The sequence below is a fragment of the Neovison vison genome, chromosome 9 (genome assembly GCF_020171115.1).
Source record: "Neovison vison isolate M4711 chromosome 9, ASM_NN_V1, whole genome shotgun sequence".
NCBI classification, from domain to species: domain Eukaryota; kingdom Metazoa; phylum Chordata; class Mammalia; order Carnivora; family Mustelidae; genus Neogale; species Neogale vison.
The window spans coordinates 99,005,655-99,022,880 of NC_058099.1; the positions used below are offsets into that span (position 1 = coordinate 99,005,655).

Consider the following 17,226-nt stretch of genomic DNA (forward strand, 5'->3'; position numbering starts at 1 on the left):
GGCTTCATAGAAAGAGTCTGGAAGTTTTCCTTCTGTTTCCATTTTTTGAAACAGCTTCAGGAGAAGAGGTATTATTTCTTCTTCAAATGTTTGGTAGAATTCCCCAGGGACTCTGTCAGGTTCTGGACTCTTGTTTTTTGGGAGGTTTTTGATCACTGCTTCACTCTTGTTACTAGATATTGGTCTAGTCAGGTTATCAATTTCTTCCTGTTTCAGTCTTGGAAGTTTATAGGTTTCCAGAAATGCATCCATTTCTTCTAGGTTGCTTAACTTACTGGCATATAGCTGTTGATAATAATTTCTGATGATTGTTTCTATTTCCTTGGTGTTAGTTGTTGAGATGCTACCTTACACCAGTTAGAATGGCCAAAATTAAAAAGACAGTAAACAACAAGTGTTGGAGAAGATGTGGAGAAAGGGGAACACTCTTCCACTGTTGATGGGAGTGCAAGGTGGTACGGCCACTCTGGAAAACAGTGCGGAGATTCCTTAAGGGACTAAAAATAAAACTACCCTATGACCTGGCAATTGCACGACTGGGTATTTACCCCAAAGATACAGATGTAGTGAAAAGTAGGGCCATCTGTACCCCAAGGTTCATAGAAGCAAAGGTCACAATTGCCAAACTGTGGAAAGGGCCAAGATGCCCTTCAACAGATGAATGGATAAAGAAGATACGGGTCCATATATACCATGGAATATTGTGCCTCCATCAGAAAGGATGAATACCCAGCTTTTGTATCAACATGGGCGGGACTGGAGGAGATTATGCTGAGTGAAATAAGTCAAGCAGAGAGAGTCAATTATCATATGGTTTCACTTACTTGTGGAGCGCAAGGAACACAGAGAACATTTAGGAGAAAGAAAGGAAAAGTGAATTGGGGGAAATTGGACAGGGAGACGAACCATGAGAGACTGTGGACTCTGAGAAACAAACAGAGGGTTTGGGAGGGGATGGCATGGGGGGTTAGGTGAGCCTGTTGGTGGGTACTAAGGAGGGTACGTATTACATGGAGCACTGGGTGTGCTGCATAAACAATCTTGGAACACTGGAAAAAATAAGATTTTAAAAATTGTGTTTATACAGAATTTTTGGATAGTTTTTCTTAGGGTTTTATTTATTTGAGAGAGACAGTGAGAGAGAATACAAGTGGGGCGGAGGGGCAGAGTGTGAGGGAGAAGCAGGCTTTCTGCTGAGCAGGGGGTCTGGCATAGGACTCGATCCCAGGACTCTCAGATCATGACCTGAGCTGAAGGAAGATGCTGAATGACTGAGCCACCCAGGCGCCCTCCTGGATAGTTTTTAACATAAAAGTATGTTTTGTTTTGTCAAATGCTTCTTTTTGCGTCTGTGGAGATGATCATTTTATCTTTTTACCAATGTGGTATATTGCATTTATTGACTTTCATATGTTGAGCCAGCCTTACATCCCAGGAATAAATCCCCTTTGATTGTGGTTATGACCCTTGTTATATGCGGTTGAATTTGGTTTGCTAGTATTTTGTTGAGAAATTTTCACCCATATCTGTCAGAGATACTGGTCTGTAATCTCTTCTTGTAGTGTTTTAATCTGCTTTGGGTATCAGAGTAATACTGGTCTTATAAAATGAGTTTGGGAGTGCTCCCTCCTCTTCAGTTCTTTGGAAGAGTTTGAGAAGAATTCAAATTTAATTCTTCTTTAAATCTTTCGTAGTATTCACCTGGGAAACCCTTTTTTCCTGGGCGGTTTTTTTCTTTGTTAGGAGGTTTTATATTACTGGCTATAGCCTCACTTATGTGTCTGTTCAGACTTTCTGTGTCTTTATGATTCAGTCTTGGGTAGTTGTATGTTTGTAGGAACTTTATCTGTTTCTTCTAGGAGGTAGAGTTTCTTGGTGTATAATAGTTCATAGTAGTCTCTTGTGATCCTTTGTATTTCTGTGGTATCGGTTGTAATATCTCCTCTTTAATTTCTGCTTTTGAGGTTTTTGTCCCTTTTTCTTAGGCTACTCAGAGGTTGTCAATTTTGTTCATTCTTCCAAAAATCAGCTCTTACTTTCCCTGGATTTTTCTGTTGTTCTTCTGGACTCTATTTATTTTTGCTCTGGTCTTTGCTTTTTCCTTCCTTTTTCTAACTTTGGGCATATTTTTTCTAGTTTCTTGAGGTGTGAAATTAGGTAGTTTATTTGGGATCTTTGTGTTTTTTTTTTTTAAAGATTTTTTTAATTTATTTATTTGACAGACAGAGGTCACAAGTAGGCAGAGAGGCAGGCAGAGAGAGAGGAGGAAGCAGGCTCCCTGCTGAGCAGAGAGCCCGATGCGGGGCTCGATCCCAGGACCCTGGGACCACGACCCGAGCCGAAGGCAGAGGCCTTAACCCACTGAGCCACCCAGGTGCCCTGGGATCTTTGTTTTTAATGTAGACATTTTATCATTATAAGCTGTCCTCTTAGAACTACCTCTGCTATATCCTTTAAGTTTTCATATGTTGTGTTTCCATTTTCATGTTTCAAGATATTTTATTTTCCTTTTGATGTCTTCTTTAACCCTTCGGTTTTTCAGGAGTGTGTTGTTTAATTCCACACATTTGTGAGTTTTCCAGCTTTCCTCCTATTACTGATTTCTAGTTTTATAACATAGTAGTGTAAAAGATGCTTAGTATTGAGCTCAGTCTTCATCTGTTTGTTAAGTAAGACTTCTTTTGTGACCCAGCATATGATCTATCCTTGAAAATAGTCCCTGTGCATTTTAGAAGAATGTATATTCTTTTTAAAAATTTTATTTATGGGGCGCCTGGGTGGCTCAGTGGGTTAAAGCCTCTGCCTTCAGCTCAGGTCATGATCCCAGGGTCCTGGGATCGAGCCCCGCATCGGGCTCTCTGCTCAGCAGGGAGCCTGCTTCCTCCTCTCTCTCTCTCTGCCTGCCTCTCTGCCTATTTGTAATCTCTGTCTGTCAAATAAATAAATAAAATCTTTAAAAAAATAAAAAAATTTTATTTAGTTAATTTTATTTTTCCTTATGTTCAGTTAGCCAACATATAGTACATCAGAAGTTTTTGTTGTAGTGTTCAGTGATTCATTAGTTGCATTTAACACCTAGTGCTCATCCCCACACATGTTATGCGGCTGTTGAATGGAATGCTCCGTATTCATCTGTTAGGTCCATTTGGCCTAAAGTATGGTTTAAGCTCAGTGTCTCCTTACTGATTTTTTTTTTGGTCTAACTGATTTATCCATTGTTGAAATATTATTGTATTGTGGTCTCTCCCTTCCAATATGTTAGTATTTGCTTAATATATTCAGGTGTTCTGATGTTGGGTGTATATAAATTTATGATATGTCTTCTTGATGAATTGACTCCTTATCATTATAAATGACCTTCTTATTCTTTTATTGCAGTACTTGAGTTAAAGTCTATATATCTAAGTGTAGCTATTCATGTTCTCATTTGCATGGATGATTTTTTTCCATCCCTCACTTTCAGTCTTTGTGTGTCCTTGAAGCTGAAATTAATCCCCTGTAGACAGCATATTGTTGGGTCTTTTGGTGGAGGCGGTGTCTTTTGTTTTTTTTTAATACTTCTGCTATGTCTTTTGATTAAAGAAGTTAATCCATTTACATTTAGAGAAACTACCGATAGGTAAGGAATTACTAATGCCATCTTATTAATTGTACTCTGGCTATTTTACAGCTCCCTGTTCGTCTCTTACTGTCTTTCCTTGTAAACTGATGATTTTCCATGTGGTATACTTTAATGCTCTTCTCCTTGTTTTTTGTGTATCTACAGATTTTTCTTTTTGGTTACCATGAGGCTTACCTAAAACATCTCATAGATAAAACAGTCTATTTTAAACTGATAACAACTTAATTTCAATTGCATACAAAAACTACACCCTTTTACTCTTACATTTACAATCTCGCATTTTTAAGCTCATTTTATGTTTTGGGTGTCGAAAATTGCGTCTTTTCGTATTAGGTATTCTTTAACAAATCATTTCAACTGTTGTTATTTTTAATACTTTTATTCTTTAGGGGTGCCCGGGTGGCTAAGTCAGTTAAGTGTCTGTCTTTGGCTCAGGGTATGATCCCCGTGTCCATTTCAGGCTCCACGCCTAGTGCAGAAGCCTGCTTCTTCCTCTCCCTCTGTTCTCCCCTGCCCCACTCATTTTCTCCCTCACTCTGCTCTCTCTCAAATAAACAAAATCTTTTAAGAAGGAGTTTCATTCTTTAATCTTTGTGCTAGAGTTAGCTTACTTTCACAACACCATACTACATTATTACTCTATTCTAAATTTGTCTGTATACTTACCTTTAGCAGCATGTTTTATATTTTCATACATTTTCATTTTATCAGTTAGTGCTATTTCCATTCAACTTTAAGAACTTTTGGGGGCATCTGCATAGTGCAGTCAGTTAAGCATCTGACTCTTGGTTTTGGCTCAGGTCATGATGTCAGAGTCATGGGATCAAGCATGCTCAGCACAGAGTCTGCTTGAGATTCACTCAATGTTGAAGAGGTTACTGCCTATGTTCTCCTCTAGGATATTGATGGATTCCTGTCTCATAGTGAGGTCTTTCATCCATTTAGAGTTTAACATTGTGTATGATGTAAGAGAATGGTCGAGTTTCATTCTTCTGTATATAGCTGCCCAATTTTCCCATTATTTATTCCCACCATTTATTGAAGAGACTATCTTTTTTCCATTGGGTATTTTTTCCCGCTTTGTTGAAGATTATTTGACCGTAGAGTTGTGGGTCCATATCGGGGCTCTCTATTCTGCTCCATTTGTCTACGTGTCTGGTTTTTTGCCAGTACCATGCTGTCTTGGTGATCACAGTTTTGTAATATAGCTTGAAATCAGTCAATGTGATGCCCCCAGCTTCGTTTTTCTTTTTCAAAAGAAGAAGGCTTTTGCACTCCACCAATACAGGATCCTGGAGGCTCCCTCCCCCTTCTGTTTATCTTTTTTTTTTTTTCAAATTTCTTTTCAGCATAACAGAAATCATTGTTTTTGCACCATACGCAGTGCTCCATGCAATGCATGCCCTCCATGATACCCACCACTTGGCTACAGAAAGGGAAATTAGAGAATCGATTCCATTTACTATAGCACCAAGAACCATAAGATACCTGGGAATAAACCTAACCAAAGAGGTAAAGGATCTGTACTCAAGGAACTACAGAACACTCATGAAAGAAATTGAAGAAGACACAAAAAAATGGAAGACCATTCCATGCCCTTGGAGCAGAAGAATAAACATTGTTAAAATGTCTAAACTGCCTAGAGCAATCTATACTTTTAGTGCCATTCCGATCAATATTCGACCGGTATTTTTCAAAGAGCTGGAGCAAATAACCCTAAAATGTGTATGGAATCAGAAGAGACCCCGAATCGCTAAGGAAATGTTGAAAAACAAAAATAAAACTGGCGGCAAAATGTTACCTGATTTTAGCTTTACTACAAAGCTGTGATCACCAAGACAATATGGTACTGGCATAAAAACAGACACATAGACTAGTGGAACAGAGTAGAGAGCCCAGATAGGGGCCCTCAACTCTATGGTCAAATAATCTTCAACAAAGCAGGAAAAAAATACACAGTGGAAAAAAGACAGTCTCCTCAATAAAGGGTGCTGGGAAAATTGGACAGCTATATGTAGAAGAATGAAACTCGACCATTCTCTTATACCGTACACGAAGATAAACTCGAAATGGATAAAACACCTCAGAGTGAGACAGGAATCCATCAGAATCCTAGAGGAGAACATAGGCAGTAACCTCTTCTGTTTATCTTTTGATATCTGCCCATAGAATGATGGCTCCCCGCTTCATACCTCAAGACTAACCGCCTGAGATATTCTGTTTATAGAGATCCAGATATACCTCCTTACATCACAGGGACAGGGACAAGGCGCGGTGACAGGCAAGGGGGCGGCCTCTGATTGGGTCTGGTTGGGCCCCTGAGCCCCTTCCTCTCTGTGAGGCCCAGCTGGACAGGGAGGGGCAGCCGCTGGGGAGTGCGACCAAGAGGAAACCTCTGCTTCTGGAAGGGGCAGGAGGGTGGGGAGCATTCCAGAGCCGCCTGTCTGGAAAGGGAGGAGCCCTTGTGGGGTGGCCTGAGGATTCCGTACAGCAGGACAAGGACGCCGGCGTGAGTTCCTTTCTCCACCAAACTCTTTGCTGGGGTCAGGAGGAGGGAAGCCGGCGGCAGCCCACACGCCAGTAGGAAGACAGTGGCCCAGAGCGTTAACCACAAAACGAACTTTATTCCCCATTTACACACGGTGCCCCAGTGGCCTACTGCCACCCCGCTCCCACAGTCATGGCCTTCCTCCCTCCCTCCCTCCCTCCTTCCTTCTCTCCCTCCCTTCCTCCCTCCCTCGCTCCCTCCCTCCCTCCTTCTCTCCCTCCCTCCCTCCGTCTCTCTCTCCCTCCCTCCCTCCCTCTCTCATTCTCTCCCTCCCTCCCTTCCTCCCTCCCTCCCTCACCTAGGATCAGCACCAGGATGAGAAGGACCCCCTAGGCTCCTTGGAGGGCCCCGGGGTGTGCCGGCCCTGGAGGGTAGGCCCACTTCTCCCTACTGGCTGCAGTGATGCTTCCTTCTCCTCCCTGTGACCAAGGAGTCACACCTTCTCTTTGCAGGCTGTGAGGGGTGAACCAGCCCCACAGCCAAGGCCGGCCTCCCAGACACCCCGAGGTTGGCCCCAGGCAGGGGCATCTTTGCCACAGAGGCAGGACCCTCACACAGAGCCCGCTTCCTGGACTTTGTAGCTGGGGGGGCGGCCGGGCCGAGGCCTATTCTCTGAGGAGAGGGGGCCCGTGGAGCCCCCTGCGGCCCCCAACCGCCAGGGCTGGGGATGACTGAGGCAGGAGCGGGACTCTGGGAGAGCCCCCAGGGCAGCAGGCTGTGCTGAGAGGCCAGGAGGAAGGCCAGGCTGGGGAGCTCCTCCTCGTCCTCACTGGACCCATCCACCAGCCCTCGAGTGTCCCTAGCAGGAGGGGCCTCTCTGAGAACCGGGGCATCCCTGGGGCCCGGTCCAGGGGAGGCGCCCCTTTGACCCTGGGGAGGGGCGGGGACCCGTCCAGGCCTGGGTGCAGGGGCCTCCTGTCGTCCGGGAGAGACAGCAAAGGCTCTGGGCCTTGACAGGTGTGTCTGTGCTCGGCCGTGCCTCTGAAGGTCCTGGCCGTCAGTGTCTGCTGGGCAGGCTTTGTCGCTGACCCCCAGCCCCTTCCCGGGACCGGTCTCGTGCTCAGCACTGGGGCCCGACCGGGCCGCGCAGAGACGTGGCGGTGCCTGCACACCCTCCTCCGGATTCAGGGCCGCCAGTCTTTTCTCCACCAGCTGAGGAAGGAGGGGACAGTGACTGGCCAGCATAGGTCAGTGAGACGGGGGCATGGGATGGTGGCACCGGGAGAGGAAGGGAGGGTGACCCACGAGGCTGTGGCTCTGCTGACATCCCCGAGTCCCTCCCTCCCTCCCTTCCCAGGCTCCCCATCTTCCACTTCCCATTCTCTGCTCTGTGCCCACCCGACGCCAGCCTCCCCAGTGCTGTGATTCGCAAGAAGCAAAGGGGGACAGAGTCAAGTGGGTCTTTGTTTTGGAGTCCCCTCCTCGGGCTCACCTGGGACCCCACTCCCTCCCCTGCATCGCCTGGGTCCCCTCCATCCCCCAGCTTGCCTGGAACCTGTCCTTCCCCTGGCTCACCTCTGCAAGGCTGAGCCCTTCCTCCTGCTCCAGTTTCTCAGCCAGGGCCAGGAGGTCCAGCTGTGGTTCCGAGGACAGCAATTCCGCCAGGAAGCTGGGGTGGATGACTGCCTCCACCTGGGACAGAGGAAAGAGGCTGGGGCCATACTTGGCAGGGAGCCCCCTGTGAGCCAGGAGGGTCTGCAGGAAATGTGGAAAAGTGAAGACGCACCCATCCTTCGCCAGACAGTGGGAGAAGTTTTAACGTTACAGTCACTGGCCCCCCTCTCTCTCTGTACCTCTCTCTATCTCTCTCTCTCTCACACACACACACATTCACACATATGTGTACACAGAGAGACAAAACCTGGACATGCGCACACACACACACACACACACACAGAGACACAATCACCCAAAACATACGTGCACTCTCAGAGACACAAAGGACATTCCCCTAGGCAGACACACACGTGAGCGCACACACAGGACCACATGCAGACATACAGAAAGACATCCACACAAGGCACAAATGCACACACACGTGCCTCTACGCACACACGCACGGGTGTGCACATGCACAAACACACACGTACACACAAACACGATGCTTGGGCATGTGTGCACACACATGTCCACGTATGTACGCACGCCTGCGCGCATAGCAGTATACACACATGCCTGCACGCACACGGGCAAGTACACAAGGATGCACACACACATGCACGCACAGCCCAGGAACAAGGAAAGCGCTTAATGCCAAAGGCCTGGGCTCAGCCCCGAACTGGGCGTTGGAGTGCCAGTCCCTGGAATCTTCCAGACACCAGGCTGCGGGCCAGCGCACCTTGGTGATGAAGTCTTCCTGGGAACACAGCTCGTCAATGTAGCTCAGGAGACCCGGGTCCGGGTAGGTCGCGGCCTCGTCCTGCTGTGGCTCCTTTCCGTCCTCTCCCCATTCACCTGCCGGGCCCCCCGGGGCTGAGTGGCCAGGCCCCAGCAGCCCCTCCATGATGTCCACGTACTCTCTCACAGCCTCTGGAGGGATCTCCTTGGGCGCCTTGGTCTCTCGGCGCCGTGGGGGTCTGTGTGGCTGCAGGCGGGAGGGCTGGGCCCTGGAACCCGCCTTCCTGGGAACGCACGCTGAGGCGGAGCGAGAAGGAGGGAGGAGGCGTGAGGGGCTCCGGCAGAGCATCGGGAGGGCAGTGTTAGGGGGACACTGAAGTCCCTGGGGGCTGGGTCAGGGCCACGGGAAGCTATGAGCACCGTGGGACTGGCAGAGCGGGAAGGAGGAACGTCTCACAGCCAGCCACGTGAGCAAGGGCGGACCCACCGATCGGCCAGGGGTCTCCCCACAGCCCACTTCCCAGGCAGACTTGGTGCCGGGTCCTCTGACAGGCGTGGGGCGAGGAGTCAAGAAATTCACCAGGTCAATACCCGTCCTGACAAAGGGCAGCTGAGACCCCCGGCTGCTCTGGTCAAAGGACCAACGTCCCCTTGTGGGAGCAGACACGACCCGGGGACAGAGGCCTTCCCCCGGCCCCCACTGCCATGGTCCACCAGCGGTCATGGGAATGTGGGGGCCTTACCTGGCTGCGGGCCCGCTTCCGTGGCTGGGGGCCCCCGCCGTTCAGGCTTCGGGGGCGCTGGGGGAGGCAGGCCCTGGGCCACCTTCACCCACTGTAACTTCCGCATCTGCATCTCCTCCTCCATCTCGAACTCCATAAACCTGGGGGTGAGGAGGCCCAGGCCGCACTGAGGAGGGGGCCCGGCCCTGGAGCCAGCAGGGCCAGCAGCAGGTTGAGGGACCGGGAGAGGCGGGGCCTTGGAGGGACGGCCGTGGCCCCAGCCACCAAGGAGGAGGCAGGAGGGCTGTCCGGCGCATCGCCTCCACAACCCCCTCAGGGAGTAGAGTCGGAGGGAGTCTGACCCCAGGCCAGGCGGCCTCAGGATCCCCAACCCCGTCCTGAGACCTTCTGGTGGAGGCAGGGGTGGGTCCAGAGCAAGGGAGGGTGGAACCGCCAGGGAGGTGGGGAGGGCGGCCCTCTGGACCAAGCGAGCATCAGCACAGCCAGACCCTGCCCCCGGCCCACTCGCCCAGCAGGCCCGGGCCAGAGACCCTGACTCACTTTCCCGCCATCTCGTAGTAGATCAAGCGGTCAAAGTTGCTTTTGCTCTCCCACTCCTGCACGGCCCGCCGCACTCCCTCCTCCAGCGTCATCGTGGGCTTCAGGCGCGCCAGGGACCGCAGCACCGGGCTGTAAGACGTCGAGGTCAGGGGCCGGCTGCAGTCCGGTCACCCCCAGCCTTCCCCGTGTCCTCTGGAGCCCGTGTCCCCCACCCAGCAGGACCGAGTGCTGGCAGGTGACAGGGGGTGTCGGGGTGTGCAAATCCACCTTCTCCACCGCCACAGTCACCGCCTCCCACCACACCAGCCCTGGGCCCTGGGCTCCAGGCTGACTGTCCACTGACAGCAGCAGGGACGTGGTGGCCTGGGAAGTCAGTCCTTCTGCACTCTGCCTCTCGTAATAATACTCGCGGACATCAAGGTGCCCAGCAATGAGTCTAGCCTCTGCAGGAAATGCCATCACCCCGTGTTCATGTGGGACCCCAGATGCCGAGGCCGGGCCTGCCTGGTCAGAGCTCCGCAGGAAGGATCCCGCACCCTCACGCCTACACCACCTCTGCTCCCTCCCCTCCCGTTCTGAGGGATCCTCTGGGACAGCGAGGGTGGGGCCCGCACAGGACCTCTGCTGGCCCTGCAGGTCCCAAGCCTCCTCTGCTGGGCTGGTCCCCTGGCCGTGAGAAGCCCCAGGCCCGTGTTGCCAGGAGACAGGGTGACAGAGAGTGCGGCGCCCAAACCACAGCCGCTCCTCTGACACCCGGACCCTCTCTGCCTGTGAGTCCCCAGCGACTGTCACTGTGATGTCTCTGCAAGGTGCAGGTTGGCTGGACAACCCCCCCACACACACACACCGCCCCAGTGTTAGCTGAGATGCGTGACTGAAAGGTGTCCTGGACCAGAACGTGCCTTCCTAGAGCAGGGACCCGGCCGCAGCCCTTCCTCCCAGCGGCCCCAGATCGCCCCCCTGTGTGCGCGCCCCAAGGTGGGCCTGCGTGAGGGCTGCGGGAGAGCCGAGGCCACTCACATGAGAAAGCAGGAGAGAGCTTCTGCGTCGGGGCTCTGCGGGAGGTGCCTCCGGGCCAGCGACTTGAAGCGCTGCCAGCGCCGGAAGTTCTCGTAAACACTCTTGGGGTTACAGGAGTCCGCGGGCGAGGCCGAGGTCCGGCTCCTGGAAGCTCCGTGAGGCTGTGGCCTGGCGTTGACTGGGGGCACGACGGTGGTCAGCCGCGCGACTGGGGGCTGAGCCGGACGTGGAAAGCTTGGGGCCAAGCCTCCCTTGCTGGCCTGGGAGCCCCCATGGGCCGAGGCAGGCATGCTGGTCTCCACCGCAGAGGCAGTCACGAAGATGGGTGCGGGACACGCAGCACCCCCACAGAGGGCCCCTGGAGCACTCCAGCTGAGGGGGGCCGGAGTGAGGACGATGGTCTGTGTCTGGGGGGTCACTGAGCACCCCTGTTCTGACCTGACCTGCACAGTGACATTGCAGGTCCCAGTCCCATTGGGGCCAAGGCCAGCCTCTCCTGCCACCAGCGGAGTCCTGGAGAAAGCTGGCAGCACCAGGGGGCCACCAGGAGGGAATGGCGGGGTCAGGAGGGGCGGCGGGTGCTGCCCCCAGAGTGGCCGGTGGGGCGCGCCGGCAGTGGGTGGGGGGAAGGGCCGTGCCATGAAAGCAGGCAGGGAGGCTCCCGGGTCCGTGGCCACATGGCGTCCCAGCACTGCAGGTGCTGTGGACAGAAGGAAAGGGCCGGATGGGGTCAGAGAATCCGCAGACGGGAGGGAGGACCGGGGACCCCCTTAGCCCCCGGGGGCAGAGCAGTGAATCCCGTGGCTTCGCGTGAGGGACATCACAGGAAAAGGTGCACTTTGCCAGTGTCCCAGAGTGATTTCCATGCTCTGGCCTCCCGCAGGGAGCTCCCGCCCCCGCCCCTCCCACCACGACATCCTGTCTGCCCAGCAGAGGCGGTTGGGCCAGCACTGCCTCTGAGAACCACCCACGGACCCCCACACACGACTCTCCAGCCTCACGGGCGGCCTCCCAAGACTCGGGCCTGGCTGGACCCCTGACCTGTGGGAAATGGCCTCAGCAGCCTCCCTGGCCGCTGGAGACCTTCTGCAAGGTCCCTCCTAGGCACATGTAGGGCCCCTGTGAACAGACAGCGTCTGAACCAGTGGGGCCCCTGTCCCGCCAGCCTTCCCGCTCCCGACGCTCCCAGGGAATCCCCCCCTCTCCTCCCGGGCCCAGCACAAGCGAACAAGAACGCTTGACCTGGATCTCTGCCAGGAAAGCTCCCCCCAAACCCTGCGGTAGGCCCGTCTCAGAACCATCCACACAGCCCGGACACAGGGGCCAGCCGGGGTCAGCAGCCCAGAACACAGGACTAGAGGAAGCAGGTGGGAAGTGCGTTTCCTCAAGAGGGAGAGCGACCCAGAGCCGCTGAAGAACCCAAGCCCTACCTTGAGGCCACCTGGTGCCCCGACCCTGCCGAATCCGAGACAAGGCCTGTGTGGCCTGGGGGCACGTGGGCTCAGAGTGACCACCGGCCCAGGTCTCGGGGAGGACACGCCATTGCACACGCGGCCGCACACAGCCCCATGGAACGACGTTCTGGCCAAGACCGGCCTGTGCCGCCGTCATGACACACTCCCACCGCTCCCTGCAAACTGCCCGAGGAGGCGTGTGCCCCGGAGAGAATCGGCGAGACTGCCGCCATCCTTTCTCCACACACACAGGGCGTTTCCCCCGACAGGGCCTGACCCACCTCCAAGGAGCCCCTGCCCAAGGTCCTTGCAGGTTTCTGCAGACTCCCAGCCTCTCAGCCCCCAGGCCAGCTGTCCCTGGGGGTCCAGGGCGCTCCCTTCCTCTACCTAACCCCACCCAAGTGCCCCTGGCCGGCGTCACATTTGATTCCCAAGGACTTCAAGGGTGGCCTGGGCCCTGACACGTCCAACCCAAGCCAAAGGCTCACCTCCTTGGAAAGCCATCCGCACAGGCAGAGGACGCTGCCGCCTGGCAGCCTCCACAGTGAGGAAAGTCAGGTCTGGGCCCCACACGGTGAGGGGCTGCAGGAGACACCCAGGACTCAAGCCAAGGACTGGGAAAGTTTGAATCTAAACAGGGCAAGAATGCAGGACCTCATGACATTCTGTGGCGGGGGAGGGGCGGAGGGCCCCTGCCCTGGCTGGGGGTGGGGAGACATTCCATGAGTCAGGCTCTGGCAGGTGGGCCAGAACCCCAAGTTCCTGTCCAACGATAAAGGGGCAGCACAATTGGGGCGCGCCTTTCCAGGCAGTTCAGACACTGTTTTCCAGATTCACCGCACCGCGGTGTGACCCGGTGCTCCTCTGGTTGGGTTTTGTATCCAGCAACCTCGGCTTGTGTCCCTCCGCCCGCTCTGCTGCCTACCTGGCTCTTGACTTATTCAACAGGGGCTGGACTTCCTGAACAAAACCCAGAACAGATATGCTGATGAGCACACGCGTCCTTAAGGCCAGCGGAACTGAGGGTTTCAAACCGGCACGGTGTCAGCAGATCCCGTGGGTTTGCTTGCACCTCGTTCTCCAGCCACGGGTGCTCCTGTGCCCAGTGGCCTGCGGAGCTCGGAGCCGAGCAGATCCAGCAGCACCGGCCTTCCTAGGGTCCCTTTTTCTGGAAAGCCCCGGTGTCTCGCAGAGAGAGTTCGTGCACCCTACCATGCGCGACCAGAAATCACGACGTCCTGTTCCCTGGCGTATTGTGTCGCTGTCTGATAGGGATTTCTAACCTCTTCCACTACCTTAGTGGAAACTTTCTAACAAGCAATACCTGTGGTTCAAAGTCACACTGTGCATAGCAGACTGCGCAGGGACGCCTCTTCCTCCCACCTCTTACTCCCGGCAACCCGGCCCCTTTCTCCCAGGAACCCAGTGTTACCTGTGTCTTTTAGATCTTTAGAGAGATGGCATTGTGCCTCATAAAGTCAATGTACGCTCTTCGTTTCTTGAAGACTGAAAGCATATTTCTCTCTGGTTGAAGGTTGATAGAGGTCCCAAAATGTGTGTGGATATGCACAGTGATTGTTCTTGTCCTGGTAATGCGGCTCCTCTCCTCCTTCTGGAGGCTAGATGCCCAGAAGTGCTACAGTCCTCTAAAATTCGAAGGGCCCCATCGGATAGCGTGGCCAATTTTAGCAAGTAACAATAATGGACACTCAATTAAATTAGAATTGCAGATAAACATGGAATCGGCGTTTCCAAGAATTGTGTCCCATACAATATTTGAGATATACTTTTCTTTAAAAAAAAAAAAGATTTATTTATTGGGAGGCCTGGGTGGCTCACTTGGTTAAGGGGCTTGCTTTTGGCTCAGGTCATGATCCCAGCGTCCTAGGATCAAGTCCCACATCGGGCTCCTTTCTCAGCAGGAAGCCTGCTTCTCCCTCTGCCTCTGCCTGCCACTCTGTCTGCCTGAGCTCACTCTCTCTGACTAAAAAAAAAAAAGAAAAGAAAAGAAAAGAAAAAAGAAACAAAAAGATTTATTTATTTATTTGACCGACAGATCACAAGTAGGCAGATTGGCAGAGAAAGAGAGGGGGAAGCAGGCTCCCTACTGAGCAGAGAGCCCGATGCGATGCGGGGCTCAATCCCAGGACCCTGGGATCATGACCCGAGCCGAAGGCAGATGCTTTAACCCACCGAGCCACCCAGGCACCCCTTGATATATACTTTCAGTGCAGATCTTTTCGCCCTTTACCTAATTTTGCATTTGGGTGGGATTCTGCATTTTATCTGACATCTCTACCAAAAATGTGTAACGTATCCAGTTATTATTAGTCACTTACCTATGAGAAAAAGATCTTGGATATGAACACTCCAGAGTGCTATCTTGGCTTCACTGCAAAGCTCATTTGTGTGTACATACACACACACACACACACATACACACACACCCACAGAGTGTCTGCAGGCTCTTTGAATGATTTGGAATTTGGAAGAGCCATCATACATCACTGAGTGTCTAGGCTTAGTGGGGTTGAGGACAGAAAGAAGGCGTAGGAGATCTTCCGCTTTCTTATTTCCAAGGGGCATAGAAAGACCCGATAGCCCTGGTTTTTTGAGCTGTTACAATCAGTACTCATGAAATGGATGTGCCCCTTGAGACAAAGCCTCCTGGGGTATCCACTCCTATCCATTTCCCACTCACACAATCAGCTTCCCCTAAGGACTGGCCGGCCACTCTGAGCCTGGAAGCCCTGCTCTGAGCTTGCAAATGGTAGAGCCTCGTTCTTTGGCAACCAGGCTCACACTGAATGTGGCCCCATGTACGTGGGAATCATGGTAGCACCCCCTTTAAAATCTCATTGACTCTTGGGGCGCATCAGGCTCCATGGGCCAAGGGTGATGAGGGCTGAGAACTTCAGAGGCTGAAGCCAGATGTCTCAGGAGACAAGCCTCATTCCCACCGCCATGACGGCAGAGTTCCTAGGACAGCAGGGTGTTGGGGAAGGAAAGGGAGCTTTAGAACCGTGGCTCCACTCTCTGAACATGCACTGAACAAGAACTCTTTTTGGTTAAGGCGCCGAAACAGTTCCTTGCCTGGCCCCACGCCCCGCGAAGGAAAGTTGACTCCCAAGTCACAAGGTTCTCGCTCCTGGCTCAGATGTAGGATCTGAAGGAGCCTTCTCGGGGCCACTGATTCAAAACTGGCACTGTGGAAAAAGGATCTCGTCTCAATTCTGCAACCATTTCTGTACTGCTTCAAAATCCTACAGCCCAGAAGCAGATGGAATCAAATTCGCCCACATGCAATTTGGGAAGACCGGTCGTGGAAGGCAGTACCAGAAGTCCTTCGCGTGCTGGTCTCTGAGCATGCCTGCAGTGACTGCCGAGAGAGAGCCGTCTCCGGACAGGGCTCCCAGGTCTGCGGAGAGCCACGACCGAAACAGCCCTCCTCTGGCAACCGACTGGAAAGAGATGGGGTGATTGAAGCTTCTTCCAAAAATGTCACAAAGTCAGGGCAGTCCGTTGCACCCTTTTTTCACGCGCACTGAAGTCCTTCGATATTCCAGAGGAGGAGGGAGGGCAGAGCAAAACTGCGGCCATGCCGCCCGCTAGATCACCTGCATCAGGCGCGTGGTGACCCAAGGCGGAAGACGCGCCTTGCGAGGAAAGCTGTGTGGACGCTCCCAGTCACTGAGCAGCTCCGCCAGGAGACCTGCTGTGGACAGGCTGTGCCCGGGGGAAAGTCTGGGAATGGAGTCAGGGAGGATCGCGTCGAGTGTTCCCCGGGTCTGAATTCTCCGCCAGAACTGTGCTTCCATGGAACCTTGGGGGGCTCAGGGGCTCAGGCGGGCGCAGAGGGCGCAGAAAGGCGGGAAAGAGCAGCAGATGCGCAGTCCGGACGGAGGTGGTCGGCCGCGGGGCCCTCGGGCTTCGGAGGCACCTGTCCCAGGTCGTTCGCAAGGTCGCGTCCGAGGCCAGGGAGTGCACGTCTGCGATGTTAGGGCCGTGAGCGCTCGCTTCCCACGCGCTGGCTTGAAGGCAGGAGGACCACAAAGAGTGCGGGAGGGTAGTCGTCCCCGTGCAGCCCCCGGCTCCTGGACCCATTGCTTCCAGCCTGTCCTGCACGGCTCTCGGGGCCCTGTTGGGCTTGCCCCGCGCGCGGCCACGCAGGCGCAGGTCCACGCAGGGTCATGTACGCGCACGCGTATACCTCCCGAGGGGCGGGGCTGAACGTCTCCCGGGCCCGCCCCCGCAACGTCTCCCAGCGTCCGTTGTGGCTGCCCGCGGGGGAAGGCGCGCCTGCGCGGGCTCGGGGGCGGGGTCCCTACCGTAACGGTCCGCTGGCTGGGGGCGGGGCCGTGCGTGGCCGCCTCGTGCTTGCGTGAGGTAGGCTTGATGAAGGCGCGTGCTCCCGGGCGTGCAGGGGTGCCGGCCCGCGGTGTGTGGCGTTCTTGCTTCGCGTTGTGTGCATCCTTGAGGTGTGGACGCGGGGACCGGAGTCCTGGCCCATCAATGTCTGAGGCTTCGCTGCTTGCTGAGGTGCGTAGCGCAAACCGTCGGGCGGGTCAGTGTTCCAGCCTGGATCCTGCTGTGGTGAGTTCGGTTCCTGCGAGTTTCCTGTGGGGCCCTTGTGAGGCGGCGGTCTGGCGTCCACACTTGGGGACCTGGGGTCCGGGCGGCCCGTTGGTCTGGGGTCGGTGCTTGGGCGTTTGGGCTACCCGGGACACGAGGGTCTCGCTTCGGTGCTGGGGGATTTGGGGGTCTTTGCTCTGGTGTTTGGGGAACCAGGGGCCCGCGGGTCTGGGTTCTGCACTTGGTCTGGCGTAATGGGGGGGGGCCGAGGGCTTGGGGTCTGTGCTCGGGGATTTGGGGTCTGCATTCGGGCATCTGGGGTACTGGCACATGAGGGTGTGGCTTCCGTGCTCGGGGATATTAGGGTCTGAGTTCGGGTGTCTAGGACAC

The 17,226-nt window shown here is 54.0% G+C and overlaps 1 protein-coding gene across 1 annotated transcript in view; it reads right to left on the reverse strand.

The window, feature by feature from the left end:
• The window catches only part of LOC122916796 (NUT family member 2G-like), a 29,432-nt gene extending 16,664 nt beyond the window's left edge, over positions 1 to 12,768 (reverse strand). Inside the window, exons 1-7 of the mRNA XM_044264178.1 lie at positions 12,753 to 12,768; positions 10,811 to 11,510; positions 9,791 to 9,919; positions 9,251 to 9,390; positions 8,509 to 8,804; positions 7,686 to 7,802; positions 7,150 to 7,322 (exon numbers count right to left, since the gene is read on the reverse strand). Of these exons, the coding sequence (XP_044120113.1) occupies positions 7,150 to 7,322; positions 7,686 to 7,802; positions 8,509 to 8,804; positions 9,251 to 9,390; positions 9,791 to 9,919; positions 10,811 to 11,510; positions 12,753 to 12,768 (1,571 nt within the window). The remainder of the gene's footprint in view (positions 1 to 7,149; positions 7,323 to 7,685; positions 7,803 to 8,508; positions 8,805 to 9,250; positions 9,391 to 9,790; positions 9,920 to 10,810; positions 11,511 to 12,752) is intronic.
• Between the last annotated feature and the right edge of the window lie 4,458 nt (positions 12,769 to 17,226).